The sequence below is a fragment of the Theileria equi genome, chromosome 3, assembly GCF_000342415.1.
Source record: "Theileria equi strain WA chromosome 3, complete sequence".
NCBI lineage: Eukaryota > Apicomplexa > Aconoidasida > Piroplasmida > Theileriidae > Theileria > Theileria equi.
In genome coordinates, this window is record NC_021367.1 from 1,790,908 (window position 1) to 1,810,548 (window position 19,641).

At 41.6% G+C, this 19,641-nt stretch overlaps 6 protein-coding genes across 6 annotated transcripts; 2 read left to right on the forward strand and 4 right to left on the reverse strand.

The window, feature by feature from the left end:
• Positions 1 to 415: 415 nt before the first annotated feature.
• On the forward strand, positions 416 to 2,488 carry BEWA_008910 (protein 82; the record flags this gene model as incomplete). The annotated part of the gene is made up of 1 exon (XM_004831088.1): positions 416 to 2,488. The coding sequence occupies exon 1, from the start codon at positions 446 to 448 to the stop codon at positions 2,486 to 2,488; it is 2,043 nt and encodes a 680-aa protein (XP_004831145.1). The 5' UTR covers positions 416 to 445.
• Positions 2,489 to 2,533: 45 nt separating this feature from the next.
• On the reverse strand, positions 2,534 to 5,562 carry BEWA_008920 (26S proteasome regulatory subunit, putative; the record flags this gene model as incomplete). The annotated part of the gene is made up of 2 exons (XM_004831089.1): positions 2,534 to 5,315; positions 5,396 to 5,562. 2 exons carry the CDS (start codon positions 5,560 to 5,562, stop codon positions 2,534 to 2,536), a joined length of 2,949 nt encoding a protein of 982 aa, XP_004831146.1.
• Positions 5,563 to 6,136: 574 nt separating this feature from the next.
• Positions 6,137 to 10,507, reverse strand: BEWA_008930 (Ser/Thr protein phosphatase family member protein; the record flags this gene model as incomplete). The annotated part of the gene is made up of 5 exons (XM_004831090.1): positions 6,137 to 6,330; positions 6,364 to 6,431; positions 6,467 to 6,636; positions 6,670 to 8,501; positions 9,019 to 10,507. 5 exons carry the CDS (start codon positions 10,505 to 10,507, stop codon positions 6,137 to 6,139), a joined length of 3,753 nt encoding a protein of 1,250 aa, XP_004831147.1.
• Positions 10,508 to 12,997: 2,490 nt separating this feature from the next.
• On the reverse strand, positions 12,998 to 14,100 carry BEWA_008940 (40S ribosomal protein S3, putative). Its single transcript, XM_004831091.1, has 3 exons — positions 14,049 to 14,100; positions 13,815 to 13,855; positions 12,998 to 13,689 (listed from the first exon to the last, which is right to left on the reverse strand). The coding sequence occupies exons 2-3, from the start codon at positions 13,830 to 13,832 to the stop codon at positions 13,051 to 13,053; spliced, it is 657 nt and encodes a 218-aa protein (XP_004831148.1). The 5' UTR covers positions 13,833 to 13,855; positions 14,049 to 14,100; the 3' UTR covers positions 12,998 to 13,050.
• Positions 14,101 to 14,749: 649 nt separating this feature from the next.
• BEWA_008950 (hypothetical protein) lies at positions 14,750 to 16,455 on the forward strand (the record flags this gene model as incomplete). The annotated part of the gene is made up of 10 exons (XM_004831092.1): positions 14,750 to 14,951; positions 15,003 to 15,111; positions 15,147 to 15,205; positions 15,241 to 15,290; positions 15,334 to 15,406; positions 15,447 to 15,593; positions 15,755 to 15,942; positions 15,977 to 16,030; positions 16,064 to 16,201; positions 16,243 to 16,455. The coding sequence occupies 10 exons, from the start codon at positions 14,750 to 14,752 to the stop codon at positions 16,453 to 16,455; spliced, it is 1,233 nt and encodes a 410-aa protein (XP_004831149.1).
• Positions 16,456 to 16,504: 49 nt separating this feature from the next.
• BEWA_008960 (hypothetical protein) lies at positions 16,505 to 19,616 on the reverse strand (the record flags this gene model as incomplete). The annotated part of the gene is made up of 10 exons (XM_004831093.1): positions 16,505 to 16,649; positions 16,684 to 16,805; positions 16,840 to 17,038; positions 17,071 to 17,325; positions 17,365 to 17,857; positions 17,893 to 18,043; positions 18,078 to 18,756; positions 18,807 to 18,960; positions 19,009 to 19,227; positions 19,262 to 19,616. 10 exons carry the CDS (start codon positions 19,614 to 19,616, stop codon positions 16,505 to 16,507), a joined length of 2,772 nt encoding a protein of 923 aa, XP_004831150.1.
• Positions 19,617 to 19,641: the final 25 nt, after the last annotated feature.

Here is a 19,641-nt window from a genome sequence, read left to right on the forward strand (position 1 = left end):
TCGCGGAGACAACTCATGTAATTAGCCTTGACGATAACCAGCGTGCTTGAATTGTGGTTATAAGAGGTACTTTGGCTCCGCCTTTGGTGGACTGCAATGGTCGTTCATCACACCAAAAGACAGAAGATTGTTTCTTCCAGAGAATATCTGGGAAATTTGAGATGCATTCGGATATCTTCTGCCATCCGTTGGCCGGTAATAACCATTATAGGAGGAGCATGTCTGTGTGTATGCCGTGTGTGTGAAGAAACAATCCGGTGCTGGGAGCTCTGGCAGCATCAGACCTGTCTATCCGCAAACTTCGACGGTTCTAGGCGTCTTCTCTACGATTCTAATTGATCTAATTCTTCCGCTGAACTTCTCATGTAGAGCACAGGCTGCACCAGTTTTGTAACTTTCCCCATACCCTTAGAATCGGCCCTTAGTTCGTAAGATTTCCGGGAGAATGGCCGTGTTCATCGTTGTACCGTTTGTAGTTTTAAGTACCGCCTTAGTTAGGGCGTACTCCGGCTATTTGCTGGATGTCCATGCACCTGTAGACACAAGTAATATTTCTGCCCAAAGTTTCGAGTTGGATGACATCCACTATGTATGCTTCTTGCCAAAGAATGGCATAAGGCTTGATGATATCGTGGCTTCCGAATCCATCGTGTGGAGAGGTGGAAACAACGAGAAATGTACCTCGGCTCTATTTGCCTATAGCAATGACATGCCAGAGTTGGCTCATCTCTTTATAAAGAGCGGAAATACAACTGTTGCCGCTTACTACAAACATGGAGAGAAGGGTTGGAGTTTCATTGATAGAAGTGAATATTCGTCACTGTTGAAATTACTCAAGTCATCAGTCAAGGCAGAAGTCTTGACCCTGGATATCAGTGAGAATGCAGACACCAACAAGTATACCGTTGAAAAGAGTTTGAATAAACCACAGACTATGATGTTTTCTCCGAAAGTTGGCTATCATGTTACAAGTATAGTCGATGGTGATGAACCTGTCTGGAAGGCTGAGGCTAAGGGCGACCGCTCCGTCTTTGTTTGGTTCTATACCTCATCAGGAAGGAAGATTATGGTGCGTAACCTTGTCACCTACGCCAATGGCTTTTCTGAGATACGCGTGTACATTTACATTAGCGGCAAGTGGGTATACTCTAAGAATTTGACTTCGCATATTCGCGATAGAGCTGTTTCACACAAAAAGAGCTTGAGACATGAGAAGAATAATTTTACCACCCCTGAAGACTTTTTCCATCCAGAGGATGTTCCTAGTCCACATGGTGACATTACTACTCCTGAGGACTTCTTCCATCCTGAAGATGTTGCTTCTCTACACAGTGGTATAACTACTCCAAAGGATTTCATTCATCCTGAAGATGTTGCTTCTCTACACAGTGGTATAACTACTCCAAAGGATTTCATTCATCCTGAAGATGTTCCTAGTCCACATGGTGACATTACTACTCCTGAGGACTTCTTCCATCCTGAAGATGTTGCTTCTCTACACAGTGGTATAACTACTCCTGAGGACTTTTTCCATCCTGAAGATGTTCCTAGTCCACATGGTGACATTACTACTCCTGAGGACTTCTTCCATCCTGAAGATGTTCCTAGTCCACATGGTGACATTACTACTCCTGAGGACTTCTTCCATCCTGAAGATGTTGCTTCTCTACACAGTGGTATAACTACTCCAAAGGACTTCTTCCATCCTGAAGATGTTGCTTCTCTACACAGTGGTATAACTACTCCAAAGGATTTCATTCATCCTGAAGATGTTCCTAGTCCACATGGTGACATTACTACTCCTGAGGACTTCTTCCATCCTGAAGATGTTGCTTCTCTACACAGTGGTATAACTACTCCTGAGGACTTTTTCCATCCTGAAGATGTTCCTAGTCCACATGGTGACATTACTACTCCTGAGGACTTCTTCCATCCTGAAGATGTTCCTAGTCCACATGGTGACATTACTACTCCTGAGGACTTCTTCCATCCTGAAGATGTTGCTTCTCTACACAGTGGTATAACTACCCCTGAAGACTTTGAAGATGTACGTCCAGATCCCCTTCCATTCGACAAGTTTGTATCTATGGACTTTACTTCTACTGTTGATGCCTCCAAGTGCGCCACTATCAAGAGCAAGACCAAGGGTATTGACGTTACATTCTACTACTCCCGCGGATTTTACTTTGACAATGTTTCAAAGGATGGTCTTACCATATGGAAAAGTCACTCTTCATTCGAAGGCGCTACTTCAGTATCCTTTTATTGCAAGGGTGAACTGCAACTTGCCGATGTGCTTGTTGCCAATCCCAAGAATGGCGATAAATTCCAATATTATGTAAAAACGGAAACGATGTGGAAGCCCTTGGAAAAACATACATTCCTCTCCATGTTGAATGATGGTTACAAACTCGAGCAAGACTCTGCTATTGTGCCACTTGTCTCAGCTTTGACCCTAGTAATCGCATGTACTCTAACATGGGTATAAATGTGCTTTAATGTTTGGAAAAATTAACTTTACATTAGTTTATTTTTAGCCTTCCCATTCAAATGGTTTGAATGGAGGTGCCTCGGATAGTGTGCTCTCGTATACAATATATTCTTCCGGTTCCATTGGGGTGTTGTCCACGAGGATCACGACTCCGTAGCTTCTGTCTTCGAATACAGGTGTATACCTGTTATATTTTGGGAATACACAATAACGAGCTTGTTTTGGTACTACCCTGCAAAGATTGTCTAAATGGGTAGCGTACGAGCTTTCAAAGTGTTTTATTCCCAATGATTCCAGAGATGTTACCCCGTATAAATCTATTTTGCTGATCATTGAATCTCCAGTATCACTTGCAACTGCAATGTCTCCATTGTTATCTACACTGGAGCCTGCGCAGGAAGCTCTGCTAGAGTGACCCATTGTCGCGGCTATACTGGAGATTTCCGCTCTGAGAGACCTTCCATCCGATAATACAGATGCAGAATCATCTTGGGGCTTGTCTTCCTTTTCAGCTTCTGAGTGTTCATCAGGTTTGTTATGGGAAAGCCATGCATTTCTCTTGGCAGATATAGAGAGTACTGCAGTAACCTCATCCTTTCTATCCTGTGAAGACGTTTTGCTAATGTGAGGAACATATTCAAAAAGCTTTGGCGGGGCCGTGCAAAGTATCTTGTGACTGACTGGCACCTTTAAATCCTCATTTAGGCCAATCAAACACGTGGGTTGTAGTGTTAGAGAGACGAAATGAACAAATGCATGCCAATACCACATTTGCGCAAACATACAAAATCCAACAACTGCCTCTCTGCGCAAGCTTCCACGATATGTGTAAAGTGTTGCTATACTATTCTGACCTCCTGCATTCATGAGCCCCAATCCCAAAATTGAACCAAACCTAGCCATGGTATCCTGATGCTTATCGCCAAGCACACTAAGGAACGTTTCTCTTATGGCCTTTATGTCTGGGTTTGATTCATAACTGCACTGTTGCAGAACAAGTCCCCAAGCTATAAAGGCCCCCTGTCTGACAAAATCACAGCGATCCAGAGATAGGAGCTCTATTATCTTTAGAGCTTCTGGCAATGCGGTGGCGGCACAGCTTACTGCGATTGCAATTGTTACTCCATATCTAACGTGAGGATTGTAGGAAGCAGCCAAAAGTTTAAGGACTTTTGGAACTTCTTCCGGAGTGTTACATAAAACAAATCCGATAGCGATTACTGCAGCACGTCTCACATCGTCTGAAACATCAGAGACAGCTGCATAAAGGAGGTCCTTGATAGCTTGGGTTGACCCCGTTCCACAGTAGGCCATTGCATAACAAAACATTCCTCCATATCTAATTATAGAATCACTATCTTTACACAACTTTTTGATGGTAGGGTCCGCTTGTTTTTCTTTGCGGTACAAAACCATTGCAATTGCAACAACGCAAGCCCTAATGATTTTTTCATGTTGAGTTTCGTATGCAAAAGTATATAGTTCATCAATAACCCTTTCAGAGCCACTTCCGATCATCAAAAGACCTATACCTATGGCTGCACCCTGACCAGAGACTGCATTATTACGGAATAACAACGTTTTTAGGTCCTCATACAATTCTTGATCACCATTTCCCATACAAACAAGGCCAAGGCCTAGGGCAGCTCCATGATGCATCGGCTCCTCAGCATTCTCACTTCTTAGAGTATTTAAAATTATGAGTTTTGCAGATGGATCAAAGTGGTTGGAGTGGATCAAACCTAAAGCATATAAAGCACCACCCTCAGAAAAAGAACCACTTCCTGGCTCAATTGGAAGATAGGATGCCAGTACCTTTCTAGATTGGTTTGCAAATCCCTTGTGTATGACTCCAATTGATGCAGTAGCTGTGAATTTAGCCCAATTGTTCGCTTTGGCAAGCCACGAGAGGTTGTCTCTTAAAAAGACATCGCAACATGTCCCAGCTTGCATAATTGCATGTGAAATAACAATTGCATTATGTGTGACTGTATTCCTCTGGTCCACGTTTCCCATGATTTTTTCCAAAAGCCCCAAGTCTGTGTAATTTTTTCTGTGTAAAAACTGCAGGTGGAGTTCCGTTGTTATGACACCCATTAGGATGCATCTCAAACGTTCCATGACGGTACTGGTATCGCTTTCCAGTCCATTCCTAACTGCATCAAGAAATTTTTGGTCTCCGATATCCACAATATCAAACGCAATTTGATACGCCTTCAAATGTTCTCCAGTGTCTACAAGACTTTTTAAAAACATACACATTTTTTCGGTATCGTGTAGCTGGTAGAGTGCCATGCAAAGGTGTGAATAGTGCGCATTGATGACCTCTGGGGAGGCATTGATCAATATATCCCTGACGTGCTTGTATACAGTATGTCTGAATTCTTCACTTGAAACATGTTCTACAACGTTCATAGTATAGCTCAACATTGCAGGGCAGTCCTTGCTGGTGCTAAAGATTTCGGCTACCAGATCGATGCGTCTGCTATCTAGGGCGATGCCCATTGCGTGTTGTTCCTCACCCCTAGACATGCTCATTGAAATCATCTTCTCTACCAGGGCCTCCAGAGCAGCAATTACATGTGCGTCTAGTGTGTGACACAGGGATTCTTCTGAATTGCATCTATACTTGATGTACTCGTCTACTGCCTTTGCCACGATGAGGTTTGTATACTCCGAGTAGACCGATACATCAAACTTTTCTCCAGCGATCAGAGCGTATTGCAGGGCCTGGCCATACAGTTCCATGTGGTAGTATATTTTGCTGATCACCAGAGCAGCCAGCTTACAAGACTTGAATGTGTCATCTTCGGCTAGGCATTCCCTGAACAATAGTCATGATTGTCAGACATGTATGGCTCCGCGCACACAATTTGGACGGTATTAAATGGTCATTAAACTTACAGTACGGGAATGCTGTCCACAACTTCCGGCCAGAAATAGTCCACGACTTGATTTAGTTGCTGCAATCCCAATTCTTTGCAGGAACTTTGCTTTTCCTCGAGAAGGGCCAAGATGCCCTCTGCAGAATTGACTCGAGTTAGGAGTGAAGCCGCAGTCGTCGATGCCATGGTCTCATTATAGAGCATACATGATATTAAAGTGTATGGTTAGTACATGCTACAATTTTGGAGAATATTGTCGTAAATTTAAAGTGGATAGGCGTCCGGTTTGTTGTGTATAGGCCGTACGGGTACACCATAGACGCGCGAGAGAGTAAATGTGTACTCAGTTTCCAGCAACATTCTGGAAAAGTTACTAGCATCTCCATTTTTACCCCTGGATCACAGAAAGATTCTCATCTCCTCCCACGCATTTTTTCACTTGCGGGTCTGGGCTCCGCCTCCAAAAATTTAGGCCGTGTATCGAGCCAATGACCGATGCTATCACTAGCATTGTCAAGAACAACGTGTTTGTGTCCAACTTGTGCGCTTACAGGGGACACGAAGCAGGTTACAAAGCGCCGATTACTCTAGAGCTTGTAGCACATATTCACAAGTAGATGGGTTACCACACAAAACTATAGGGAGTCAAAGCATCACACTAGCTGCTGGGACAATCCAGACTTCTGATACACAGCCTAGATGGACATAGATACCTTTAGTTCGACTCGTTAGATAAGTGCAGCTTCAACTGCCGTGGTATTTATGGTGGATCAATGATCAAATCTCTCGGCATGTTCATATTCCTTGGCGGTGTAGGTGGTCTAATCTCTGCCATTCTCATGTCCCATGTTTCAAAGTTAGTCGATGGATATATTAACTTTGGTACAATGGTCAAATCCCTCCTTATAAACAATAGCGCTCCAGCGTTTTTGTGATGGTTGCAATAATTGGTAGCTGAAAAATTTATAGAGAGTAAGGAAAACATACCAGAAAATAGGGTGATTAGGCGACCTCCTGCAAATCTCTCAAAACCATCCATCACACATTCGTGAGCCCTGTAACAGCCCATATACATTCTAAACACACATACCTTATGATAAGTTGCAAATTATTTTGCATGAGAAACTGCTCGACCCTATCCGGTCCGAATTTGACAATGTGTCCAACTCGTTCAGGATCCCTAACCTCGTTTGGCACTGTTCCAAGCATCGTGTCACTGTCTGTAGGATCTGACCAGAGCAAATCGAGTATTATTTGGTCCTGCATAATTTGTGTATTCTATCACAATCTTACCCTTTCATTGGTGGGTATAGGGACAACGTTTACTGGCCTCTTTATCCGTTCTATATCTTCGACCTTGTGTATGCTCTTTCCGATTCCTCCATGTACGCATAGAATTTTACCCTCAATAAGTGCTCCAAGCGGGAGCATTTCAAATACTTTATTTATATTTTGCCAGCAAGAGTATAAGTTGGCAGGGTCCTCCCTTAATCTTCTTTTACATTCATCTTGGAATCCATAGACCGAGTTTATTGCGGGATCTTCATGATTCCCACGTATAAGATGCACTTGTGTGGGATATTTGCATTTTAATGCGAAAAGGAGTACAATTACCTCCAAACTATTAGACCCACGGTCAACATAATCTCCAAGGAATAAATAATCATTGGAATCAATATCACCTACTGCACCAATTGAATCCGCTAGATATTCATCCAAAGGACACTTATATAAGCGGAAAAGACGCATCAAATCATTGTATTGCCCATGGATATCTCCATATATCTTTATTGGAGCCCTAAGTGTGAGTACAGTGTCTTCCTGTTTTATAATTTGATAAACCATTGAACACAATGTATTTATATCCTTCCACGGGATAGGAAACATTGATTCCTGATTGTAAGAAATTTGTGAGTCACCCCTTACATTCAACAACTGCATAATTATTCTATCATAAAGTGTGTCTGTATTATCACTTTGCATGCTTAATTTTGCACGAGCATCAGGTTTGTTAATTTTTTTGCCCTCATCTTCTAGTTTATCAATAGAAATTTTTCTTACAAATAATGAAAAATCGGATACAGATTCTTGTACCGCATGAGCATGTGAAGACAAACGAATTTCTCTTTCATGCAACCTTACTGGAGACGCTTCAAATATATAATTTTGAGGGTTGGATACGGCAGATACGCCAACTTGGTGAACCTTGATCTCGTCCCTTATTGCTGGGTCTGATAAATTACTTTTTAGGTGTTCGTTGAAAATAGCATCACAATCTAGCATTTTAAGCTCCGAAGTTGGATTTTTTTGTGTTTGATGCAAAAACCCTCCAAAAATATAGATATTTCCATTATTGTTCCAGCATGTGTGTCTAAACCTGTGGACTGCAGATGCAGTGAACCATTCCAGAGTTTCTGTATCGTAAATGGATACAGGCAACCCCCTGTTTATATCACTATCGTTTCTACCCCCAATAATAACAAGTTTGTTACCGATAAAGGCAGAAGCATGTTGATATCTTGATTCTGGAAGCGAACCCAGTTTAACCGGAGCTTCAATCCAGTCCCAACTTCCATCTCTGTGTCTTCTTAGCCCCCAAGTATCATTGAGGGATTTACTCTCACTGTTTCTCCCACCAAATATTACAATCATACCACAGGCTATGCCAGAGCAACATAGCTCTGCTGAGTGATAGACTCTCTTTGGAGGTAAAGTTATTGAAGGTGCGAATGAAACTTCCGTCCAACTAAATGGCGACTGTTCCACGTTCAGATACCACACATCATTAGTGGCCCTTTGGCCATCATTACCTCCGATAACCACCAAATTTGGTTTTGCAAAAACCATGGTATGTCCATAACGACGCCCAGGAGAAGGACCAGTTGTCGGGACAATAATCCAAGACAGTTGTTTTTCACGACGAAGATCCAAAAGATAGAGATCATCCGAAGATAACGCCCCTCCTCCGGTAGCACCACCAAAAACAACAACCTGCATGGTTTCTACACATGCCGCAGCATGGGCAGCTCTAGGTGAGGGAGCATTTTCTATGTGCAATTTAGACCAAAAGTTTTTGTTTATGTCGTAAATGTAGGAATCAGCCGTTATCGTGTATCTTCCCACATCTGTAAATGTTTGTGAAATGTTAAAGAATGAAATGTATGAATATAGAAAGTAGATGAGAGAGCTAAATGTGGCCAGTGATTAGTTGGTATTTCTTTATAATTGATCACAAGTCCAAAGATAGTATCCAGATAAACTTCATCTTACAAATACATAAAACAAGAGAGTAGGTATCCTGCTATACAGCAACACCAATAGCAATTCCACCTAGTCCTTCAAGAACCTTTCGCAGTGTAGATTTTCCAGATCCATACTTTTAGATTCGTCCTCTGCCAGTGTGTCAACTGGTGTGAGCAGAATGGGCAGTATGGATGAATGTTGACTAGGGAACAAAAGTTCACAGATGGATCAATACCTACTCAATATGGTACATTCTTACTATCTTCTAATCATCCATTCATAGTAGTATTCCATTAGGCCAATGACTCGGTATCCAAGCTAGTATCTAGAGCATCTCCATAGAGTCTTAAATCTGTCTAACCCAAGGATCTCCTTTAAAGTTTTTATATAGGCTATAACCCTTATATCCCAAGAAACCAGCTGCGCCGGATCCTCCAAAAACAGAAGAAACGATTACTCCCATACCAACACCAGCAGGAAGACCAATAACAGCTTGAGGGGGTCGAGGAGTAGCAGCAGGAGAAGAGCCTCGATCAGCAGCAAGAGCTTCTTGAACAGGAGATTCTTCAGTAGTTTCAGGAACAGGACCTCTAGCTTTAGATTGAGGAGGATCAGGTTTTTTAAGAACCTCTTCAGTTATTTCAAGAGCTGCCCCTATAGTATCTATACCAGTTTTGCTGACGAAATCAGACCCTGATTTTCCAAAATCAACCAAGTTTTCTAGTAGTTGTTTATTACTAGCAACTTTACCGAGTCCAGAAAATAACCCTTCAATTATGCTTCTAAGTACGTTTTCTGCGGAATTTCCTCCAATAGCTCCACTATTACCAACATGTCCTTGAGATCCAGAAAGAGATTGAGATGAGGATTTAGGTTCAAACTTTACTGCCACTGTGGTAGGACATTGTGGATAGCTTCCACATTTAGCCTCCTTTAGTGCTTCTTTGAGTTTTGTCCAGTTCTCGCAGTCCATATTCTCAGTTAAATTATCAGGGGTTATGCCGTCGAGGTTAGTCGAGACTTTTTGCCATTGTTCATCTTTATCACTACTGGTAGGCTTCTTATACCAGCCTGTGGCTGCACCTCCATCAACGTATATCAGTTTTGGATTATGGTTTTTGTAGAATGCATATACGGTAGTTACGCTTGGAGGAGATTTGTGTCCATTCAAATTTATTCTATTCCTAGTTGTACCATCAGTAGGATCATACTTTATAGCTGCTACCCTCGATCCATCAGTGTTAACATGTTTGTAGCAGTCGGCACTTTTATGACCCTTTTCTTTACAGGAAACTGTCACAAGAGTAACAGAAACTTTCCCCTCACCAGTATTCTTATGGTAATAGCAACAGTACTTCTTTCTATTATTGTGAGTCTGAGAATTCTGAAAGGTTAAATTCAAGGTAACTGCATTGTTGAGGTAGCAGTTAAGGTCATCAAGCTGAGTCTCAAGTGTCTTATCGGTGAGTTGAATAGTTAGAGGCTTTGGTCTTAAAGGAAGTGAAGTCCAGCTTGTTTCCATACCTCCTTTGTTATAGTTGTAAATAAAGTTTCCATCCGACCTTTTTACCTCTACTAGGAGAGGGTTTGTCATAGTTTCAAGTGTTTCTCTCCAGTACCACACTGCTAGATGCTCAATTTCATCATTTGAATTTACGCCAATATCTGGAACTGGAGTAGCTCCAAACTTAACCTCCTGAACCTGAAAAGGTTGTCCATTAGGCGAAGTATGCTTAAACATTAAGAAGCCGGATTCAGGGGGATTCTCTTCCCTAGTCAGCTTAACTTGTTGGCCAGTGGATCCATAAGGAGGTACAGTATAAACCTTTTCTGCTGAACCATCAGGACTTTCCTTTATGTTAATAGTAACAGCAGGTAGAGCAGTCATTCTTGGTTATTACCTAAGTGTCAAGTTATTTTTAGTTTCCATATGCTCATCATCCATGTTCAGAGAGTATGCTCTGTCAAACTCTGAGATCCATGAGCAGTCTCCTAGCTACTCCTCACCCATAGATTCATCCTCCCTCACAACTAGCTCACCGTCAGAGAGACTATCCACAGAACAAGATGAACAAGTATCCAGACAGTCTTCAGTAGTACAATCAACACTCACGTCAGTAGAAATTAGTTCGTCTATCCAATCATCAACTTCCACCGAGTCCATAACACAGTCCACTCATGAAAAGCTCCCATACTGCCATTGTTCCATTATACAACTCGATGTTTGGTATATCATAATGGTAACTCATTCATCTATTCTTCTAGGGACTCCCTTTGGTCGTCCTCCTAGCTCCACTAGTAGAATAAGAGAGTCTCTAAAGAGTCTACTGGAGTAAGAGCAGGTGACCAATCAGGCTCCTATACTGTGTATACTCGCCACTTCTCCTATACTCACTAGGCTAATAGAGTCTTCATCACTGTTCTTTAAGCTCCCGTTGGTCGCCCATTCGTTACACTCATTCCATAGTGATATACTACCTAGTCTTTGACGTCGGTAGGTCACCTGTTTCAGTACTCCTTACAGTAGTACTTGCACAGTGATAATCCTACTGATAAGAAGAGCTCATGCTAATAGCTCTGGCTCACTTTGTTCGTATACTCCGCATCAGCTTACCTCCGATGGCACCCCCAAAGAGGACGACCTTGCCAGCGCCCACAAAAGTGGACGTGTGACCAAACCGAGCCTGGGGAATCTCCCCTTGCTGCGATATTACTTTTTGATACGCCATAAAGTCATTTTTCCTGGGGAAAATTGTGTACATGTACAGAAAACGTGTGTAAGCAGCGTTGGATGAATCTCGGTGTGTATGCAAGTGTCAGCACCGCATGTACCACTTTCATATCTACAATACACTCTATAGCTATTGCCGCAGAATCGCGACGAGATAGATAGAGAAAGAGCAGTTATAGCAGATGAGAGAAAATTTCGGCCATGAGTGGTAAACGTACCATTTAGACGTGGAATTTGCGGTATAATCTCACCCTAATTGTGAATCCACGAGTGTTTTACGAGTATGTCTAACCGTTTAAAAGATTTGGTCTAATGGATCCAAACCCCATTGCAACGTACACATTTCCAATGTGTAGCATCCAAGTTCCTCTTTAGGGCTATGAAACTCATCAATGACCTTTGTGGTCTCTTTCTCGTTCTAAGGCTCGTGAGTGGGAGGCTGTTTGTTCCAACTTCAGTCGGCGGAAGGAAATTAGACAAGTTTATGCCGCAATCAAAGCTCCCGGTGCTTTTCTATGGGTAAGAATCTCCTTTTCTACCTTGTACTCATCTCTATGCATTAAATGGAGTTCACAAGCAGATACACATTCCTACAGATTCCCCCAAAACACGTCGGTACTCGACTCGGAATATCAACTGGAAATTGTACGTTTTATTCATCTCGTCAACACAGTGTATCCGCTCGTAGGATGGGCAAAAGACTCTGAGTTGTCCAAAAGGTCTCAAGATTCTGGTCCACAAGGCGATCTTGCACTGCGATTCTGACCTAAATTGCACAGAAATCATAAGGTCAAAGTGTTTACAGAAGGAAACATGCTCTGTACACCCGAGAGACTGCATGAAGGCTCCGTGCAAGACGCCAACATGCAGTCTAGAGTACACATGCGAACTTGCCAAGTTTGTTTCTAGGACATTTATACAGTCAATAGGGAACCAAGACCGCTTTACAATGGATCGGGATTCACAGAAGGCGTTTTTCCAGATTTTCTAATGTAGGTCTTGTCTCTATTCTCATCCCTCTTTAGACTTCAAAAAGATGGAAAAGCACCTCTCAATCCTCCAACTACACAACTAAAGAGGTGTAATCAGTCAGAATCCTGCAAGTATGTGATACAAGGGAGCGATGATCTTTATACTGACGACTTTGACAAGATAAATTCAAATGTGTTTGTTAAACACAACCAATTTCTATTACCTGGATATGCTGTTCTTTTGAATTATGCAGGTTAGTGTGCATCTGCTGGAACACTTACGTTAGGAATCTGCAACAAACCCGTATATCCAAAAGCCAGAGCATTTTACGAGGTTGCCAAAGAAGCAAACCCGTTGACCTTTAGATCATTCTCAATAGGTATGATTTTGCCCCTTGCCATCAATTTATAGGATATACACCATCTTCACTATTCAACCTTGACCCAAGGAAAAATGTCTGGCTTTGTAAAGGGTAATGTTTTTTACACTTATCACCACTTGACAGCATGCCCACAATAGTACCGGTTGCCGGACATGTCACAGCCATTAGGGTATGGTAAAATCACGAGTCCCACGGACCTCAACTCATCCTTGCAGTATAAAATGTCTCTTGTATTACAAATTCTAGCTACAAAAGCTCCACTGTGCCAGATAGAAAAACATGTATAGGCTACTAGTGACTATTTAGCGTCCAAAGAGTTTACACAAAACTTGCGGTGCGTATGCACTTATGCTGCCTTTGGTTCCAAAACAGTAATATTGTCTGGGAGTATCATGGTTGGTCCAATTCTGCCATCTGGGTCATGTGGATGCATAATCTTGACCTTGATACCAAGTACACCCTGTCTGAGTTGTACAGACCTTACTGCAGTGCTAACATAGGCCTGTGCAGGCTGTCCAGTGGAAATGATGTATCCATCCTTAAATTTCATGCTCTTGGCACGCTGTGCGCGGAGCTTTCCAGAGACGATAACTTCGCAACCCTTGGCGCCGGACTCCATAATGTGACGCAAGACACCATAAGCAGCTCTTCTGACGGCCAAACCCTTGAGCAATTTGTAACGGAGGGACTCAGCCTGAGCCATGGCGCAGAGACCTCTATTCTCTACTCTCTCAGCATACAGCTCTACACTGTCGGATGAGAATCCGAAACGCTTCTGGACGAGGGAGGTGAGTTCTCTGATCCTGCGTGCCTTCTCTCCAAGAACCTCACGGGTTCTGGTGGCTCTGATGATGATTTCTGTGCGAACTGGAGTAATTCTGAGCTCTACACCGGAGTAACCATCCTCGGCTAGGGTACGTGCGAGAAACTCATTCAATTCGGCGTTGAAAACACCGTCGTTTATAAACTTCTTTTGCTTGGATTTCTGTAAAACGAGTGTATGGGAAGCAACGCTTGAGAGGCATCGCGCGGACGAGTTCCAGCGTTTATGGGAAGGATATTTGCGCTAGTGGCCCAAACTCCCTCGGTCGCATTCTTCCGTAAACTTACCCCTGCGGAACCGATCATCTTTAAGATTTATCTCTATTAACCTGTAAATGGGTATAAGTGAATAAGCAGGGCGGTCGGGCCTTGTAGATTACGCCAGTGTAACCACCGAGATGTCTTCACAACCCGCAAACGTCCCACGGGCAAGTAAACCGTCGCGGGGAATGAAGTCTCTGGCCAAACGTGCGCAGACGTTGAGTACAAGACGTGGATATGCAGACTATAAATTACACTCACCCTTTAGTTTAAAAATCTCTTAAAATATAAAGACAGACGCTATTATGACTATGAAAGGGGACCAGTGGAGCCTCTGGCCTGGAAGGTGTGGGGAGGCGAGACGACGATACCGGCGCCAGGAGTTTCGCCGGCCTCTGCACATGTTCAGAGAGCGAGCGTCAGAGGGTGGAGAAAGTTTGGCGTTTTACGTGACTGGGAGGCGCGGCGCTGTCTACCCCGTGAGAGTCCCGGAAACTGCACTTGTACATTTTCGTGGATAAAGGACGGGTTACCTGTCCATCTGAGCAGATTTTCCATCCATATAAACATACTGACATTTATCTGACCGAGGACATCCGGATTGTGCGGACGTTTGGGCGAGGTTTCCACGACATCCCAACGGACCCTCAGGAGACCATTTCGAGAGCCAAAGGTAAAGCCCGTCGTCCAGAGCACAGAGAGTAGCAACATGAGCCTTTGGCCAGGCCGTGCAGTTCCAGGGATTTGCACGAGTATCCAGAAATAAGGCCCCTAGTACATTCGTGTCTCCTACTGTCCTTTTTTGTTCAAACTCCATCTCTGTATAGTACAAATAACACTTTACAACACTGGGTTCAAGTGACTAATTTCGTGCTAGTATTTCCACTGCTGGCTGGCCTGGTACATTTCCTTTTATTCGTGAAACCGCCGGTGTTCACAAGTCAAGTCCACATTTCACCAAAATGTATGAAGAGGGAGAAGCAGTAGGAAGCGCCTCAGCCTCCGTGGAGTCTCTACCTGAGGGCTCAAACTCCCCTCAAGAGTCCCTCTCCATGGATGCCATTCCCAAGCAACCTGCCTCCTCGAATGAAAGTATACTCGGAGACAGTATACCAGACACAAAGTCAAATAAGTCAATAGAGGATAACAACATGACTGGTATGGGTGTGTCTACAAATCACGAAAACCGTGCATGCAGACTCATATGACTTACAGGGTTAAATATGGAAAGGGAACAAGGGGATCCAAATGACGCCGAAGAGAATGAAAACTCTCTGTTTCTGACTAATCCGTTTGGAAAAGGAATGGAAAAAATAGAGAGATGGTAAGCCAAAATTGCACATGAAGCTAATGATGTAGTCTCCGTGTGTTTCTCCTTATTGGTATATTACCGCTTCCAATACTGGGATGGATAATTGGTTTGTCTCGTTCTGAACTTTAATCTCAAATTCAGGCACAATATATTCGTTCATAGCTGCACCAACCAAACGCATTCAGAAGAAGGTACATGTCCATTCTACATATTCCCATAAATGCATTCACGCAGCTTCAAATGCTTCTGGTCTTGCTGTCAGCCCTTGGGATACTCATGACCGTCATTGCCCTGACGATACTCTTTGGTAAGTATAAGTTTCACACCTCTGCTAAATTAAACTGCAGCGGAATTAAAATCCAACGAGACTAAACTCAGTAAAAGCAGTGGTGCGAGACCATTGAATCTTGATGCCTATGTTCCGCCCGAACAGTTACCACCACCAGAAACCAAAAAGGCTATACACAATGAGTACCTCATTGAATATGCCGAGCGTAAGTGGCAGAGATTCGTTTCCATAAAATTACGCAGATAAACCAGTTGGAGCCACCACCGGCGAGTTGCTAGTCCTCTTCTCCGACCTACACGAGTCATGGAAGGAACACTTTCTCTTCAGATGTGCGTTCGATACCCTCAACTAAACACAAAATTTCAGTCTCTCCAAGCTTCAAAGTCAATACATATTCAATGAACGTACAAGATTTAAGGGATAAAAAGAGAAAATCTGTGCAAATGCTAAAGGACATGACAAAAACATTCCTTCTGGATCAAAAAGAAAACGTCTCTATAGCAGTTGAACTTGAGATTGAGGAGTATCTAGCGTTTAAAGAGTTCGTAAACGAGGTAATACCTGAATATGCAAATAAATCCCTTTTAGCACAAGGGGTTTAAACATATATTTGTCATAAATCCAGAAGTTGCATGCGAAAAGGTAGGTATATATGTTAAGTTTAAATGGCTCTAGGGAGAAGATAAAGATATTAATGAAACTAAAATCACAAACTTTGTCGGATTTACACAAGTAGATTTAAATTGTGGAGGCAAAAATGTAAAGATGCCAATACAAGTCACTCAAGATGGGATGAACCGCTATGAAAAAAGGGTACATGCATATGCGTATACAAAAATACAAGGTCGCTTTAGGGTCCCGAATTGACTGATCTAGTAAAATATTTCTTCAATGTTTCAGTACCAAAAGAAAAGAGATGTTATAGGGAAAAGGGTACGAGGGAATTGACAAAGGAATACCTAGACTTTGTTGAGGATCCATTTAGAAAGTTTTTAGCATACACTGATGTAAATGTAATGGACCAGAGTCCACTAAATAAACTAGAAATGTGCAATAAAGCATTGTAAAATGTTAAAACATAGTCCTATAAACACTAAATGTGTACACATTTAATTACTAGCAGAATAGCTGATCACTTTTGGATATTATATAAGCCTGTATATTGTCAAATGGTATCTTTAAACCAACCATATCACTGTTATGTACCAAAAAGTTTGGCCCAGGTGCACAAATTACAAAATTATCCATTGGATTCATTTCTCTGAAAACGTATAATTTGCAAATATGAAACGCACATTCTGTATATTCCGATCATTATGGCATTCCTTTCAGACAACAAATGTTGAAAAACAACTCCAAACGTTCTCCTAACACCAGAGATGTTAAGTTCACCGATATTTATAAGCTCAACCCCGTTCTGCACTCGTGTATGGATACCATTGCCAACTTACACATTTCCTTTTCGATCCAGGGACGCTTACCATATCCAAAAGGATGTTGTAAAGCGTAAAATTGTCAATAGTTGAAAATGATGTCATTATTACATTGTAGAGCATTTCATCGCTAATCAACTGTCCTGTGGCATACTCGCGGGAATTTATATAGACGAGGGACGAATCCACACGTTCCTTTAAAATGTTCAATTGTGTCCTAAATGCTTGTAAATCCATCTCTAAACTCACCATTTTGAGTCATCCAGATACGTCACATTGAATAAATTCTCAAGCTCCACAAGATTGAACATACTTGTCACCGACTCTGCATCCATAGATTGCAAACTTTTCTGTAAGTTTACTGTAAAATAAAACATTGTACAAACTAAAATGCTCTTTATTTGTCTATAAATTACAATAGTGGTGAGGTCTCTATCGAAATCCGATGAACTTTCAACTAAGTTTGGAGTAATATAAAAATAGTTGGCCTTGTGGAATTCAGCTCTAAACAGCAGCTTGTAAAATACATTACATTAAACTAACGCAATTACATCGGATTGTTTCATCAAGTCAACATCGATTACTGCGAGAAAATCTTTGAAGCGTTCCAAGTAACCCAAATTTAACATTGTGGATATCTTGTGACCCATGATAACAATGTTAAAGAGTTCAACCGTTTCAAAGTACATTAAAAGTTGCGATACAAAATCTGAAAAGCCAATAATGGCGATTATGGGAAGCGATCTATTTTTAAAGACATATTTGCATGCTGTAGTTATGGAGTTTACAACCATAACTCCTCTCTCCAGCTTCTTGGTATGTTGTGTAGTATTCTCAGATGGTACAAGGGAGTCCATTTTTAAAATTTCCTTTGGAGCTTCATAATCCTCGTTTGTAGTCTCATAGTCTGCAAAATCAGACAAATTCTGACCCTTTATCTTCAAAATTCCACTTTTAATAAAGTTTGATAGCAGAGAATTTCTGTTTATCACAACTGATTCGTTTGTTTCAGCCTCTTGGCTAAAACTTGGAGAATCTGAAAGGATATATCTTGCACGAATTCGGACTTACTTGTTGAATCCAATATGAAAATACCAGAGTCTCCATCTTTAATATAATACTCTGTTCCACTAGGATTTATTTTGTACGAGTCTGGTTCATCTGCATCAATTACACCAATCATAATAAGCCCGTTGAGTTTGTAGAATGTGTTGCAAAGGGACTGTATGGAAAGTATATAATTTTAATCACAGTACCTCAAAAGTGACACCTTTAAAATTTTCTGGTATTTTGTGTACACATATAACTTTCTCAACTCCATTAAGATACGATTGATATATGCCCGAAGGATCTCTTTTAGATGAGAGAGATTGCCCAATGTTATTATAGCTTAATGTTAAGTTAATTATCAAGGTAATGATTCCGGGGCATATTATATTCTTTGTAATGATCGATATTTTCAGCTCGTGCAGACTCACTGCACTCCCAAATGGTCTGGAAAATATATTGTGACCTATAGAGGAGCAATACTGAATCATTATATTTTCACTATTGCATCCGTATTTTTTAACTCCAATGGCTCTGACAGCCGTCTTCACATCTCGTTTCCTTAAATCCGAGCCTTTGAAAGAGGAAAGAACAAAGATAGAAGATGCATACTGAGCCCTAATTGTCTCCAAAGTGCCTAAATCCGAGCCCAAGTCTATATCACCTCTCATAATACAAAGTGGAACACCAAGGGTGTAAGCCTGTGTGACCTGGTTATTGTAAATGTCAATATCGTTTGGAGTCAAAACAACAATTCTCCTAGATGAGCATATGGATTTATGCGAAACTAACAGTTTTTGCGAGGAGTAATATATTCTTGAGATAAATTGAGAAAGTTGAAATGGATCCACATCACCAATTATCAATATGAAGCGTTTAATTCCAGCCCTAAAAATTGGTATGTCCAATGAACGATTTGGTATTCTCCAAACACTTACCATGATGACAAGTGACCAATTAATCTATTTTTTCCCGTAACTAATTGGATGGTTCTGTTAATGGTCATGGGTACCCACATGAGCATCCAAAAAATGAAGCAAATTGCGGATATCTTTGCTTGTATAGTTGACGGTGCCATATCACCATAACCGACTAAACATTAGTGTATAGGATACAGGGAGATAAAAGTCTTTTAATTACCTGTGGAAAATGTGATAATGGCAAGGTAGAAGAAAGAAGCGTATTGTCCTATTATATAGCCAAAACCTCCATCCTCCGCGTCTGGATGTACTCCCTGCATAACATACATGGCTCCGGCAAATCCGCATGCCATTATGGATATTCCCAATGAAATTCTAAAGATGCATTTTGCCTTTTCTGAACCATCTTTTGTCTTTGCAATGAGTTGGTTGAACCACACTGCAAATTCTATTCTTGTACATGTACAACTTACAAAAAAATTTGATCCAAACTATAAATCCATGCATCCAGTAAACCTGCAAAAATGACAAATGGCTGAAGAATAGCCATTTTGACAAGAGTAAAAAAGGAGGAAGCATGAAGGAATTTATCCAAAACACTGCGGTAGCAAATATATCCTTAAAATCGTTCGCCTCTAGAATAAAGAGCGATATCTCTGCAGTGGATGCCGATAGACTGAGGTAGTGCAGCGGATACAGATACTGTGGAATACGACTGTAATTCCATCTTTGTAATATTGTCTCTCTTCTCCAATAAGTTAGTGTAATGAACCACAAAACGAGCTTGTAGAAATCCCATATGAACATGGCTACTCCAGTATCGCGCATCATACACGTTAAAGAGAGTCTTGAA